This window comes from Cygnus olor, chromosome 29, assembly GCF_009769625.2.
Source record: "Cygnus olor isolate bCygOlo1 chromosome 29, bCygOlo1.pri.v2, whole genome shotgun sequence".
Classification (NCBI taxonomy): Eukaryota; Metazoa; Chordata; class Aves; order Anseriformes; family Anatidae; genus Cygnus; species Cygnus olor.
In genome coordinates this window covers 2,076,110-2,089,335 of record NC_049197.1, presented here as the reverse complement: position 1 = coordinate 2,089,335, position 13,226 = coordinate 2,076,110, and the positions used below count along the sequence as shown (strand labels likewise).

The 13,226-nt window shown below is 62.2% G+C and overlaps 1 protein-coding gene across 3 annotated transcripts in view; it reads left to right on the top strand.

Annotated features, from left to right (window-relative positions):
* The first annotated feature begins 995 nt into the window (after positions 1-995).
* Positions 996-13,226, top strand: part of LRP1 (LDL receptor related protein 1) — an 89,817-nt gene continuing 77,586 nt past the window's right edge. For all 3 annotated transcript variants that reach the window (XM_040539427.1, XM_040539426.1, XM_040539425.1), the window contains exon 1: positions 996-1,193. In XM_040539427.1, the coding sequence (XP_040395361.1) occupies positions 1,118-1,193 (76 nt within the window). In that variant the 5' untranslated portion in view covers positions 996-1,117. The remainder of the gene's footprint in view (positions 1,194-13,226) is intronic.

Below are 13,226 nucleotides of genomic sequence, written 5' to 3'. Positions count from 1 at the left end.
CCTGGGGCCACGGCCTCATGCTGCGGGGTGGGGGCGGCGGGCAGCACTTGTACCGTATCCATACCATGTCCGTCCCTACGCCACGTCCCTGTCCCCCATACCCATGCCCCTGCTGATACCATACCCATGTCCATACCTACACCACGCCCATACCATACCTATACCCCACCTACACCATGTCCATACCCATCCCCTCACCATGACCATACCTCTATCCATACCCATTCCCATTCTATACCATGCCCACACCTCTGCCCACACCTATTCCCATACCATACCATGCCCATACCCATTCCCATACCTACAACAAGCCCCTACCTATACTGATACCATACCTAAGCCCATACCTATTCCCACACCATACCATACTATACCCATACCCATACCCGTATCATGCCCATACCTATTCCCATACTATACCCATACCTGTTCCCATACCATACCATACCCATACCCATTCCCATTCCCATACCTACACCATACCCATACCTATACTGATACCATACCTATACCTAAGCCCATACCTATTCCCATACCATACCATACCATACCATACCCGTATCATGCCCATACCTATTCCCATACCATCCCCACCCCATCCCCATCCCATACTCCCCCCCATCCACCCCCCTCCCCAATCCCCATCCCGGCACCTGCCCCCCTCCATCCCCGCCCCGCCGGGGGGGCGCAGCCCCGGCACCTCCCGCGCATGCGTGCCCGCCGCGTAGGACCCCCCCCCCCCTCCCCCCAACTCCCCCCCCCCCCCGCGCGGCGGCTCGAGCCCGGTGACGTCAGGCGGGCGGCGGCGCGCGCTCCATCCCCCGGCGGCGGCGGCGGCGGCGCGCGCAGCCCCCCCGCCCGCGCCCCGCAGCCCCCGGCGCCGCCGCCGCCCAGGGCCGGAGGGTCTCGGTTCTCCCCCCCCCCCCAACCACCCCAGTCCCGGCCCGGCCCCCCCGCTCCGCCCGGCCCGGCCCGGCCCGGCCCGGCCCGGCCCTCCCCTGCCCGCCCCCGCCCTCCCGCGCCCCCTCCCTCCGCGGATGTCGGTGCGCGGGCCCGGGACGCGCCGCCCCGCGGGCAGCACGGCGTGAGGAACCGGGAGCCGCCGGGAGCCGCCGGCATGGGGCCGCTGCTGCTGCCCCTCGCTGGGTGCCTGCTGGCCCTGCTGGCCGCCCCTGCCGCCCGCGCCCTCGAAGGTGAGTGCGGGGCCGCGGGGGGCGGCACGGCCCGGGGCGGCCCGGTGTGGCTCGGGTCGGCCCGGTTCGGCCCGCTGTGGCCCGGTTCGGCCCCGCCACGGCTCCCCCGGGGGCTGCGGGGCGCTCCCGCCGCGGGGGCCCCGGCCCTCGCCGCCGCCTCGCTGCGGAGCGGAGCCGCCCGCCGGGACCGGGGGCGCGGGGCCGGGGCCGGGGCCGGGGCTGGGGCCGGGGCCGGGGGGGCTCTGCCGCGGGGGCTGCGCTCGGGCCCGGGCCGCTGGCGGCGCCCTCAGGACCCGGGGGGTCGCGGGGCTGGGGCCGGGGGGCCGGGACCGGAGCGGGGCCGGGGCTGGGGTCGAGACCGGGGCTGGGGTCGGGACCGAGACCGGGGCTGGGGTCGGGACCGGGACCGGGACCGGGACCGGGACCGGGACCGGGGTCGAAGCGGGGCTGGGGCTGGTCCCGGTCCCGGCCGCTGCAGCCGCGGCGCTTCCCCCGGCGGCCCCGCTGCGACAAAGCAGAGTGGCCCCGCGGGTCCCCGCTTCTGCGGAGAAAATAAAGGGACCCCCCAATTCCTACAGCAGGCGTCCTCCTCTCCTTCCCGACCCCCCCCGGTAACTTTCCTCAGCTCCCCCCGCTTTTATTCCCCTGACACCCCCCCCACCCCCCCCATTTTCCCTCTGCGAGCAGCAGCAGCTACCCTGCGGTGACAGCGCGGCCCCCCCGGCCCTTGCGTAACGGGGCCGGTAATGGGGCCAGTAACGGGGCCGGCCGGTGGCCCCGGGGCCGTCCAGCCCCGCACCGAGCGGCTCCTTTTCAAGCTGCGCACGTCTCGCCCCTGCCGGAATTGATCTGCTCGCCCCGTTCTTCTGCAGCCTCGCCGCGCCGTACCGGGGGCTCGGAGCCGGCAGCCCCGGCCAGCGGGGAGCCGCTGGCGGAGAAGTTCCTGGAGATGTTTTAATGCATGGGGCAGGAGCCTGATTTTTTTTTTTCCCCCCCTTAAAAGCCCAGAGATTTGGGGTTTTGAGTTGGCTCGCGCAGCTTTCCGCTTACGGGTTCCCTCTAGCCCAGATGGGAAGGGCCTGGCGAAGGCGGCAGCCTGGAGCAATTTATCGATGGGGGGATTTGGGGTAAGGTTTCGCTGTCCCCTTTTAGCACCCACCTCGGCACGAAGCCGCTGGCGCTCGGTGCCGTGGCGGAGACAGCAGCGTCCAACCCATGGCCAGTGCTGGGGGGGGGGGGCGGGAGGCCCTGGCCTCCCCCCCCACCCCCGGGGGAGCTTCAGGCACCCAAATCGCGTCCCTCAGAGGGAGGTGGCGGCGATGCCGCTTGTGTCCCCCGCTCCGCTGACACCCGTGCGGGGTTGCTGGAGCCACTGGCACCGAGCTGCCCTCTCCCCGTAGGCAGAGAGCGCACCGGGGTTTGCTGCTCGGCCTCTCCCCTTTTCGGGGGCACCTCGGAGGCGTCGTCCCCCCCCTCGGTCAGGGTTCGAAGCAGCCGGCGGATCCCGAAGTTGGTGGGGGCGGGAGGGACAGGCATCAGTCATTGCATAAGCTGCGTTGCCTTTGGAAACAAGGCTGCAGCAGCGATGATGAGCTCGAGGGAAGTTCCTCCATCCTCTCCTCCACCCCGATGACTTGGAACGGGGCGAAAGCCAGCATGGGAACGCCCCCTCACCGGGTGGCTGGCGGTGGGCTCCTGCTGCGGGGTGCTGTGCCTTGCCGACCCCACAAAGCCACGTGCAGCTGGCACGGTGTCCTTTGGAGCTCCGTGGGCAAGAGCTCCCCCAGTCTGGGGATGAGGCTTGGGGAGGAGGTTTCAAAACCCCAGCCCTCCTCCCCCCCAGCAGTGCGGCGGCGGGGCTGCCTTGGTTTGCGACCCCCAAAGCCACTGCCCCGGGTTGGGACGCTGAAAATGTTAATTTGTTCCTGTCTTTGGCTGCAGAAGAGAGGGGAGACAAAGTCCAGCCGGCGGGGATGGTGGAGGAGCTCTTCCAGCGGGACAAAGGGCAGCGGCGCGCGGCTCTGATCTGCCGGAGCGCTCTTCCCATCTGCCGGGGCGGTGGCACACTCCCCGGGTCCCAATGCTGCTTTGGGAATACCTGTGGTTAAGGGCGGCCGAGGTGTTTTGGTGCAGCCCTTTCCCCTCCGTTGTCTGGGTCTTGTGCACGCAGGTGCCATCTCCCTGGGCAGGGACGGGTTTTCCAGGAGCCAGGCTGGGTCCAGGGGACTGTTGGGGGTGGCCGGGGGGGCTGGCGCTGCCTTTGCCACGCAAGGGAACGGGGCTAACTGGGGGGAGCCTGCCCAGCTCCACGCAGATGTGGGCAGGGGGTGTCTGTGGGGTGCTGAGGGCAGGGTGCTGGCCCGTAATGTGGCCAGACGCTCCGCTCTCATCGCATCTCTGCGTTCCTGCGAGCCGTGTGCCCACGTACCGCTGCGATCCCTGTGGGAGCAGCACGGCCGCGGCTCCTGTCCCGCCTGCTCCTTCTCCGGTGACGTGTGCTGGTGCTGAGGGGGCGCAGAGCATCCTCAGCAGCGCTGGCCGTTTCTGGGGTAAAACCAAGGCGCTGCCTCCTCATTGCTTCCTACCTCATCCTCGGCATCCCGGCCCCTGTTTGTGCTCCGCTTCTGAGCGCGGTGCGGGAAGGTGCCGGGGCTGCTCCTGCCCTGTCGGCTGTTCGTGCACTTCCTCCTGTGTCAGAACTAGTTGGGCCAATGGAGGGCAAACCACCCAAGTCTTCCCCGTTCCTCAAAGGCCTTGGCACCCAGAGCCGCCTCTTCCTGGAGGAGAGCTGGCGAGGCTTTCGAGTTAATTGGTTCCTCTTTGCCACCAGCCCGTACTTGATCCGCAGCTGCTGGCTGCCTCCTGCCTGGCACAGGACGGGCGCAGCCTTGGCTTTTCGGCATCCCTGGGCCAGGAGGGAGGTGCGGGTGGCATGGCTGTTGGTGGCGGGGGCACGGGACCGCTGGTGAAGGGACGGCTTCGAGCCGGGACAGCTTTTGTGTCTCTGGCTCTTGCAGCCGGAGTAGGATGAGCCTTGCAGTCCTGTGTGATTGGCAAGGTGTGGATGTGGGGAGAAGCCAAACTGTCTCGATATAGCTTTGCAGGAGTGACTCACTCCCCAGGAACCTGGCAGAGAGAAGGGTTGGGGAGAGAAGCACAGATGCTTTCTCACTTAGCGAGGGAGGCTCGTCTGGGGGGGGTCTTAGCGACCCAGAGCTGGTTTTGGGGCTGGCTGCAAGGCAGGGTGGGGCGATGCCTCCGCCCTGGCACTGCCCTCGTCCTGCCTGCCTGGCACCGCCCTGGTAGGAGCAGGCTCCTTACGAGCGTGGAGCCGCCCGTGCCTGAGGCCATGATGTGCCTGGAGGGTGCTGGGGTCCGGCACGGGTCTGTCACCGGCCAGCTGTGGGCACCGTGCTCCTTGATGTGCCCAGAGGGTGCCAGGGTCTGGCATGGGTCTGTCACTGGCCAGCTGTGGGCACCGTGCTCCTTGATGTGCCCAGAGGGTGCCAGGGTCTGGCATGGGTCTGTCACTGGCCAGCTGTGGGCACCGTGCTCCTCGGCGGAGCTGGCAAGCAGTGGCAGCAGCGCTGCACCCGTCCTGGGATGGGGAGACTTCCCCTCGCAGAAACAACGGCTGATAAGCAGGGGCAAGCTAAGGGGGGGAAAAAAATAGTGCAAAGCAGCTGCTCCGCGGTGTCCCCAGAACCACGGTCCTTCTCTGGAGCTCAGCGCTGGGGGACAGGGTGGAGGCGGGAGCTGGCGGCTTGCCCAGGGGTCAGGAGGTGCCCGCGGACGGAGCCGTTCCACCGCGGGGTCCTTGGAGGGCAGGAAGATGCCGGGATGCAGTGCTGGTGGTGGTGTGGTCCGAGCGAGGCTGCTTGCTTCCCCGCGGGGTGGTTTGGCAAGGCACCGTGAGGGGCTGTGCTCGGCCGCCTCCTCACTGGGGAGGGCGGAGGGGACCCTGGCCACCGGAGGGCTGCAGTAACATCCCAGTTAGCTCCTGGTGTTTCCTGTGGCTGAGCTGAGCAGGGAGAGACGGGGCTGGGAGGGAACGAGGGGCAGAGTCCTTGGGCAGAAGGGATCCTGGCTCTTGGAGAAAGAGGGAACATCCCTGTGGGTTTTAGAGGTGAATGCGCCAGCCTCGGAGGGATACTGGGCACGCGGGACATCTGCAAAGCAACCTTTTATGTTGGCTTCCTCGTGTGGCGCTGCCGGGGGGATCCTCAGCGAGGGCCCTGCTGTGCCCCGCGTGGGGAAGCCCCTGCCCGGCGCCTTCCTCTAGGAGATGAACGCCGGCGTGCACAATGCTGTGGCCCCTTGTGCAGGTGCTGAACCCGGTCTGCAACCGGCTCGCGGGGATTTTGGTTGCACCTTTGGGATAAGTTCCTGAGCCTGCTGCGGGTGATCGTTCAGTGGGGCTTTGGTCAGCTTGGGCTGCCCGCTGCCGTCCTGTGCAGGGCACATGCGCCTCCACACGTCCCCTTGGCCTTGGGAAGAGGGTGCAAGGGGATGCTTCCCGAAACGGCAGCTCTGGGGGGGCGGCGCAGCCCAGAGCACTGCGGTCAGGGCTGGGTGCTTGTGAGCCTGGCTGAGTTGGCCCTATTGATGTGACAGCAACCAGCGGGCAAGACCGTGGCCTTGTCATGGGGCAGGAGGTTCCTCTTCCATGTGCCGAAAAGATTTCGGTTCCCCGATGCGTGTCGAGCACCTTGTTCAACCGCTAACCCACAGGCGAGTCCTGGCTGCGCTCCCAGAGCCCACTGCTCTGTCTGTGCCGTGCGCCTCGGCACAGTGCAAAGTCATCGTGCTCCCGGTTTTCCCCGGCAAGTCGCAGAGCTTGGCTGAAATGCCTGGGTGTGTAGGAGAGCTGTCTGAAACCCCACGGATAAGTCGGGAAGAATCCAGCAATCCCAGGATTGGGAAATGGGCTCCTCGGAGATTGCGCCTGCTCCTCGTCGCGGCGGTGCACGGCTGACTCAGCCTGCGAGCGGTGAACGCATCTAACCCGTTTCCTTCCTGTGGGCTCTATGCTCTGCCAAGCAGACAAGGCTCTCGTTGTGCTGGGATTGAATTTTTATCTCCGCCGCCTTCTGGATTGGGCATTCTGGCTCCATCCCTGTCGGTGTCCTCTCCGCGCGTGGCCGCCAGGAGATGGGGCGTAGGTCCCCGGTTCGTGGCCTGTTCCCCTCTGCTGCTGCTGCGCACGCTGTGTGACCGGAGTCCTGCTGGGCGCTGTAAATTAAGAAGCTGCTATCCCCGAGGGGGAGGAGGTGTGTGTTTCTGAACTCCATCGGTATCACAGCCACGTGACCGACGCCGGTGAAGGTCAGCGAGCGGCATTGTGCGCTGGGGGCACGTCCAGTGCCGGCCTGGCGGTGCCGTGCCGGACGCTCACTGGCGGTGCTGCGCGTGCGGCCCCTGCCTGCTCCTCTCCTTGGTGGGGGCCCCAGGGCTGCAGGTGATGCTGGGCTGGGGGCCGGTACCGTGCCCGACACTTGTGGAGGTCTCGTGTCTGCGCCATCTTTGGTGGCGTTCCCAAGCGAGCGTCAACGCCGTCTGCACAGAGATGCGCTTTCCTCTCCTTCGTATTTCGCAAGCCAGTGCGAGACCAGCTTGCAGTTATTTACAGACCAGTTTTTGCTGTTGACTTAACTTTTCAGTCACTTACATTTAATGTACCTTGGCAGCCCGTCCTGCCAGCGGCAAGCAGCAGCAGCAAATATTTTCAGCCTTTTCTAATTCAGCTCAAACTTCTTGTTTTCTTCGCTCTGCGCCTCTTATTTTAAGAAGGAAAAATGCTGGGTGGGTTGCGAGGACTGTTTTGCTGGATCTTATTCCGTTGTGTGAGGTTGCTTTCCCCAGTGCAGTCCATCCATCTCTGGTGCTAAATATAGGCTTACTGTGTCCTTTCTTAGCCAAGGAAGCCGAGCAGACGAAAGCTACAATCACGCGGATGCTTTGCAGGGTTAGAGACAGTCCCAGCGCGCCTGAAGCTCAGGCTCACGGGGTGGGCAGTGTGGGGCTGGGCAGGACCCTGCTGGTGGCCCGTAGGTCCTGGGGGATCCCGGGGGAACCTTGCTGTGGGGGCAGTGGGTGGCCTCGTCTGCTGTGGGAGGGGGAGAGCAGGTCTGTGATTTCTTCCAAAATGTGGACTGAGGCATCTGAATGTGAGTTGCAGGTGACTGGGAAAGCGTCTAATTGAGTTGGAAGTTTCATCTTTAATTGTCTGGACTAATTAGCCTCCTGCAAGATGCCGTTTCTCCAAATGAAAAGGCAGCACTGCAAGTAGTGAGGGTGAGCACGTGTTTCTGGGTCGTGGCCGGGCACGTGGGGCCGTGACTGGCAGGTGAAGGGCAAAGAAACCTGCGGCAGGCGATTAGCTTCAGTAACTTGGGCTGGGGAAGGAGACGGACTGACTGCTTTCCTTTTGGAGTTGCTGCTGGATTCAGGGCTGTGATTTCCATCCCTTAGTGAATGAACTGAGGAGGTTTCCTGCCGGGGGTGAAACGAGTGCCTTCCAAGCCCTCGTATTGCTGCTCCTCTGCCTCAGCCTTGCTGAGATGTGGCTAGGTTTTGTTTTCTGTGGGCTGCCAGGCAAATTGTTATTTTAATCCGCCTAGAGCTTTGAAACGCATCAATCTAGTCCATTTACTTAATATGGTGCAGCTCTTTGTTTGCAGGCGCCGCTACAGACGTCTGAGCGCAGGGACCCGGCGCTCATTGGATCACGGGTCTGCACAGCAGCTCATTGTATCTGATGAACAGTCAAGTGTACCTCTGCCTCTCTCAGTTTGCTGGCACGACAGGCCACGCTGGAGTAGCCATGGCACTATAGCAGTTAATCAGTCTCCTTGGGGCTAATTGCGACTTGGTTTCCCTTGTCTCTGCTTTCCTGCACCCAGGTCGGGAGCCTCCTGGCATCTTGGTTGCACGCTCCAGCCCACGGGGTTCTGCAAGTTTCTTTTTGTGCTGTGCTCAGAATTTGCTGAAGGCTTTGAGTATCTTGACCTTAAAAAACAAAACAAAACAAAAAAAAAAAAAAACAGCTTTTGCTGTGTGGGTGAAGCTGTGACGCTGGGGAGGAATAGTGACCCCGCACCTTGCTCCTGTCCTGCAGCAACACTGCTCTGCAGAGCCTGGTCTACTTGTTGTGGGGTTGCCTCTGGGCACCCAGCACGTGCGGCTGCTCACAGCAGCCTCACCTGGGGCCGAGCACGGGTCCTGGTTCCTGGGTGTGCAGCCAGGAGGGAGCTGGAGCCCTCGTGCACAGCAGTCGAGCAGCTCCAGTCCCAGCAGCATGCTGGGGAAGGAGCCGGGCTGTGAATGGCTTCCTCCCCCGGCCCGCTGCCTTCTGTTGTAGTGCTTTTTTATTGTTTGGAAAAGGAAGCAGTTGGCTTTAATACTTCCTACAGCGACAGCACTTCCAAAGGCCTGCACGGAAGCTGCGGGGCGTAGGGGCTCAGACACCTTCCTGCCTTGGCAGGGGAGTGCAGGCGCCATCCATGGCTTCCCAGGGCAGCAGCGGGGGGTCCGAGCTGTGTCTGTCTGTCCGTCCTTGGGGCCAGCTCCGGCCTTTGCCCCAGAGCAGGGCACCGGGGCTTCCGAGGTTATTGCCAAGCAGGGGAATTTCCTCCCTGCCTCCTGAAAGCATGAATGGAGGGATCCGTGGTGCTGCCTTCATCTGTGCCACGGGGACACGCGGCCCTGGTTGTGGCTGTGGGGCTGGCCGGGAGGTGGGCGAGATCCTGCTCCGCTCCGTGTCACCCCGTGTGGCCGCGGCAAGGTTCTGCTTCCTGCCGGAGCCTGTCCAGATGGGTTCACTCAAGTGTCTCCTCTCATGGCCTGCAGCGGGTTTTCTCTGTGGAATTTGGAGCCCAGCATTGTGCTCATGAGTTTGGTTTTCTCTTCTGCGGCTGCCTGATGCCAGCATCCCTCCCAAACCTGCCCTGCCCTGTGCTCTTTCAGCTTCTCTGAAATCTCAAAGCTCCTTTTTCTGCAGCTGGCAGAAGGTAGGAACGGGCACACCAGGTCCAAGCACCATGGAGTGTCCAGGCTGTTGCAGACGAGCAGTTAGGCGGTCATAGCTGCGCTGGTAGAGATGCCAAGGGGGCAGAGTAATGTCTGGGACACAAAATCAGACCAGACATAACTGTACCAGATTCCTCTTTAATCATTTTTGCCAGTTATAAACAGATGGGACACTCCACCATGCCAAAGATTTTGTTTTTTCCCTCCACCTCTCAAGACCCAGCCCAGCGGCTGCATCCCCGGGGGTGCCCCTGGGGGCATGGGGGCTCTGCCTGCCCCATGCTGCCCTTGTCCTTGGCCCGAGCTGCGTGCATGGATGCGGCTGGGTTACTCTGCAATTTGCACAGCTGATCGGAGCTGCCTTTTGCCAGCAGAAGCAACAAGCCCGGGTATTGTGCGGCGACCCTGGGACACAGCGTTGGGGTTCTTTGTTGTTGTTGGATTTTATTTTTTTTTTCCTCCCCTCCCTGCTCAAGCTTGGAGCTTGCTGTTTGGGTGGTAGCTGCGGCTCGTGGGGCCGCGCAGCGCTCTTGGCACGGCGTCTCGGCCGTGGCCCGGCCCGGGTGTCTGGGCCGCAGTGCTGCGGTGGGGGAACGGCGCCCGGCCGGCACAGCGGCGGCGAGGAGCGGGAGCGGGGCCAGCTCTTGCGCGGGGCGGTCGAGGAGCGGTGCAGGCGGGGGCTGCGCTGCGGAGAGGTGACGGGGCTGGAGCCCTGCCGCTGGCCACGTCCCCTCTGCTGCCTCCACCTGCCCTCGCCTTGCCGGGCGTTTAGATGTGCGAAGCGCTTGGTTGGCATGGCTGACTCGGCTCCTCTGGGGCCTGGCCCAGGGAAATCCTCCTCCAGGCACACGGGGAAGTGGCGTCGGCCCGTGGAGGCCACTGGCTGTGTGCGGCACGGGGCCGTGGGCAATCAGTGGTGCAGAGGGGGATGAGGCAGTGCTCAGCAAAGCCACAGTGCGATGTGGCATCCTGTTAGCATGCTCTTGAGGAAACCCCAAGTGTTTCCCAATCCTGCACCGCCGCCTCTGAGGTGCACGCTTGCGACCCGTCCGGCACGCTGTGTCTGCAAGGTGCCGCTGCGGGGGAGGCCTGAGCCAGGGGATGCTTCCCCACCCTGCTTTGGAGGCTGTGTTTTTGTTCCAAGTCTGCTATCACTGGGCGAGCAGGTCGGGTTTGCTTTTGGGGTGTGTTCCTCCTAGACAGGCTCCAGCTCCCGTTGAGGCAAGGAGGGGATGGGCCGGGGGAGTTTTTCCCAGCCTCCCTGTAGCTACGGCCACGTTTGAGCAGGTTGCAGCCAAATCCCAGCTTGGGCAGAGCAGCTGGAGATGCTGTCCGCGTGGAGCAGGAAGGGTTACAGTATTGCTCTGCTTCCCTGTGCTGTTTTCTTCAGCAGGAGCCTGAGGTTTTCCTGGGGAGACCTTGAAATAGCAGCTGGTGCCGCGGTGGCTTCGTGACCTTGTCCCCCTGAGCTGCAGGAGGTGTTTGCTCCCCAAAACAACGGGGCTCATGAAAACCACCTGGCAGCTTGTGCAGATGATGGAGCTGGGTCTGTTCAACCTATTCCTCCTAGTGCAGGGGACATGCATGGGGCAGGGGTCTGGTGTTTCCCAGCGCTGGCTGGGGTGGGAGCCCAAGTTTGCATGGCACAGCCTGGTCTGGACTTGTAAGTGGTGACCACCCTGCGGATGCTCGCAGGTCCGTCCATCCCCGGACACGTGGGTGTCACAAGTGTCGGCAGGCTGGGTCGCCCCCGGAGCGGCAGGACCGGGAGATGGCGTTCACACGGACAGGTGGACCTGAATTCAGAGTAGCTCCCCGAGCGGCACTCTCCTCTTGGGAATAAAAGTCCCTTTATGCTGGAATAATTAGTGTACTCAGAGCACGCTAATTATTCTGGGATAAAAGTGACTTTTATTCCGGCAGAGTGTCCTCTCAAAGGGCCCTTTCTGCCTGCTCCCGGTTCACAATAGCTATTCTGGTCCGTTTCCCCATTTTAGACAAAGTCCTTATTTGCAAAGCCAGCGAAATTGAGTTGACTAATGAATTAAGGCCAATGGTTTTGGCCTGGCTCCAGCGCTTTTAGAGCCTTGGCTGGCCGATGCCCGTCCCAGGCCGAATGCAGTCGAGCGCCCTGCTGCCCAGCGCAGCCCCCTGCCTGCTGCCGGCCCTACCGGCCCCTTCGCCTCACACAGCCCTGGGCTCTGTCATTTAGCTCCTTGCAGAGTCCTGCCCTGTGATTCAGCTATCCAGATGAAATGCCTATTAATCTATAATGTGCAATTGCTTTATTGCACAATGCAGGCAGGTCTCTGGGGGAAGCGTTATCAGCTTTAGCCACAAGCCATAAATAACTGCCTCTGGTGCAGAACGCTATATTCTGTTTGGGTTCCAAACTGCCAATGGTATAAACATCCTACTTCTTATTGCTAGAATAAATAAAGGGAATAAAACCTTCCGAGCAGGTAGAGGAGGCAGGGGATATTCGGGATCTGGGGGGGAGGGGGGAACATCGTGCATGGCATCCATAGTATCTGGCTGGGTCTCCTGCCCCAAATCAATGCCTCTTCCTCACCCCTCTGCCTCGTGTGGGGAGGGGAAGGGGCAGCCACCCCCAGAAGGGGTGGCTGCCAGCCAGGCACGGCTGCAGCCCCTCCAACCAAACCGAGAGGAATTAAGCCCCTTTCTCTTGGCTGCAAATGCTTTTTTTTTTTCTTTTTTCTTTTTCTTGTTTTCATTTAAATTGCAGATAAGCTGCAAAAAAAGGAAAAAAGGAGGAAAAAAAAAAAAGCATGATTCTTTCTTGAAACACCCTCTGCTGCGTGGCTGGAGCCTGCCCCTTCTGCCCCTCCCCACCACATTTTGTATGATCAAGCTTTTTTTTTCCCCTCCAATTCTGAAAATGCCGTGGATTCATTTCATCTGGTTTCATCTCCTGCCATTTTTTAGCTCATTCTTCTAAGGATCAATCTGTGGGTCTGGAGGCAGAAGGGGGGGACGGGGGGATCTCACTCCAGCACAGATCTCTCAGCTTCTGAATTTGGTTTAAAATGCAAATTCCACCCCCCCTTTTTTTAATGCATTTTGTCTGAAGGCAGCTGAGCTGCCCGGAGCCTGGGGAGCAGGAGGGGAAGGGGCTGGGCTGGCGGGGGGAGCGCATTCCTCCCAGCGCGTCCAGATTTCCTGATGCGTGTTAGCGTTTAAATCGTCTCCCCCTGGATCTGTTTGAAGTCAGGTGACCGCGGTGCGTGGAGATGAAAGGAGCCCTTGGAAGTCGCAATATGATTTTATTCCCCTTCCCCCTCTCCCCGCTGGGGATGGCCGCTTTTGGCCATCTCCGTTTCTGTCCTCCCTTACGGGGAGCCAGCCCAGCCCCTGCTGCCACCCCTCGTTGTTCCTTCTCTTGCTCCACATTCCCCTCTCATCCTTTGTCTGAATCGATAAAGGAATAACGGGCAGAGGATGGGGTGGTGGCTGCCATGGGCCCGCTCTGGCTCATCCCTTGGCTGCTCCTCGGCCAGGCCGCAGTGTCGCCTCTTGCCCCAATGATGGTGATGGGGCCGAGGCCTGGCTGGGAGCTGGGGCCTGGAGGCGGGTGGTGGGGGCAGCTGGGGTCCCGGCACCCTTGGGCTGCTCCCTCTGTGCCCTCCTGTGGGCGATGGGAGCATGCACGGAGCATGGTCTCTGTGCGAAGGGTCCAGGCCAGCCTCTGGGAGCAGCCGGGGCACGGGCCAGGCCCTCTGTGTCTGAGGGCTGCTGCGAGACCTTGAAGCACCCTCAGTACGTGAGCATCCCCCATGTTGCCTCGAGGCAGTCGGCGAGCACGAGCCAGAGGCGAAAAATCCGCAAAAGCTCGCAGCACGCTTTGGGGGATGCTCGAGGCACGTGCCTGAAGATGATGGTCCACCAGTGCTCTGCTTGGATGGGATTTTCAGGGTGGTTTTCAGCTCCTTGCTGTATCTAAAAGCTGGCCGGGTCTGAGGAGGCCGGCTCAAAGATGCCTTCCGA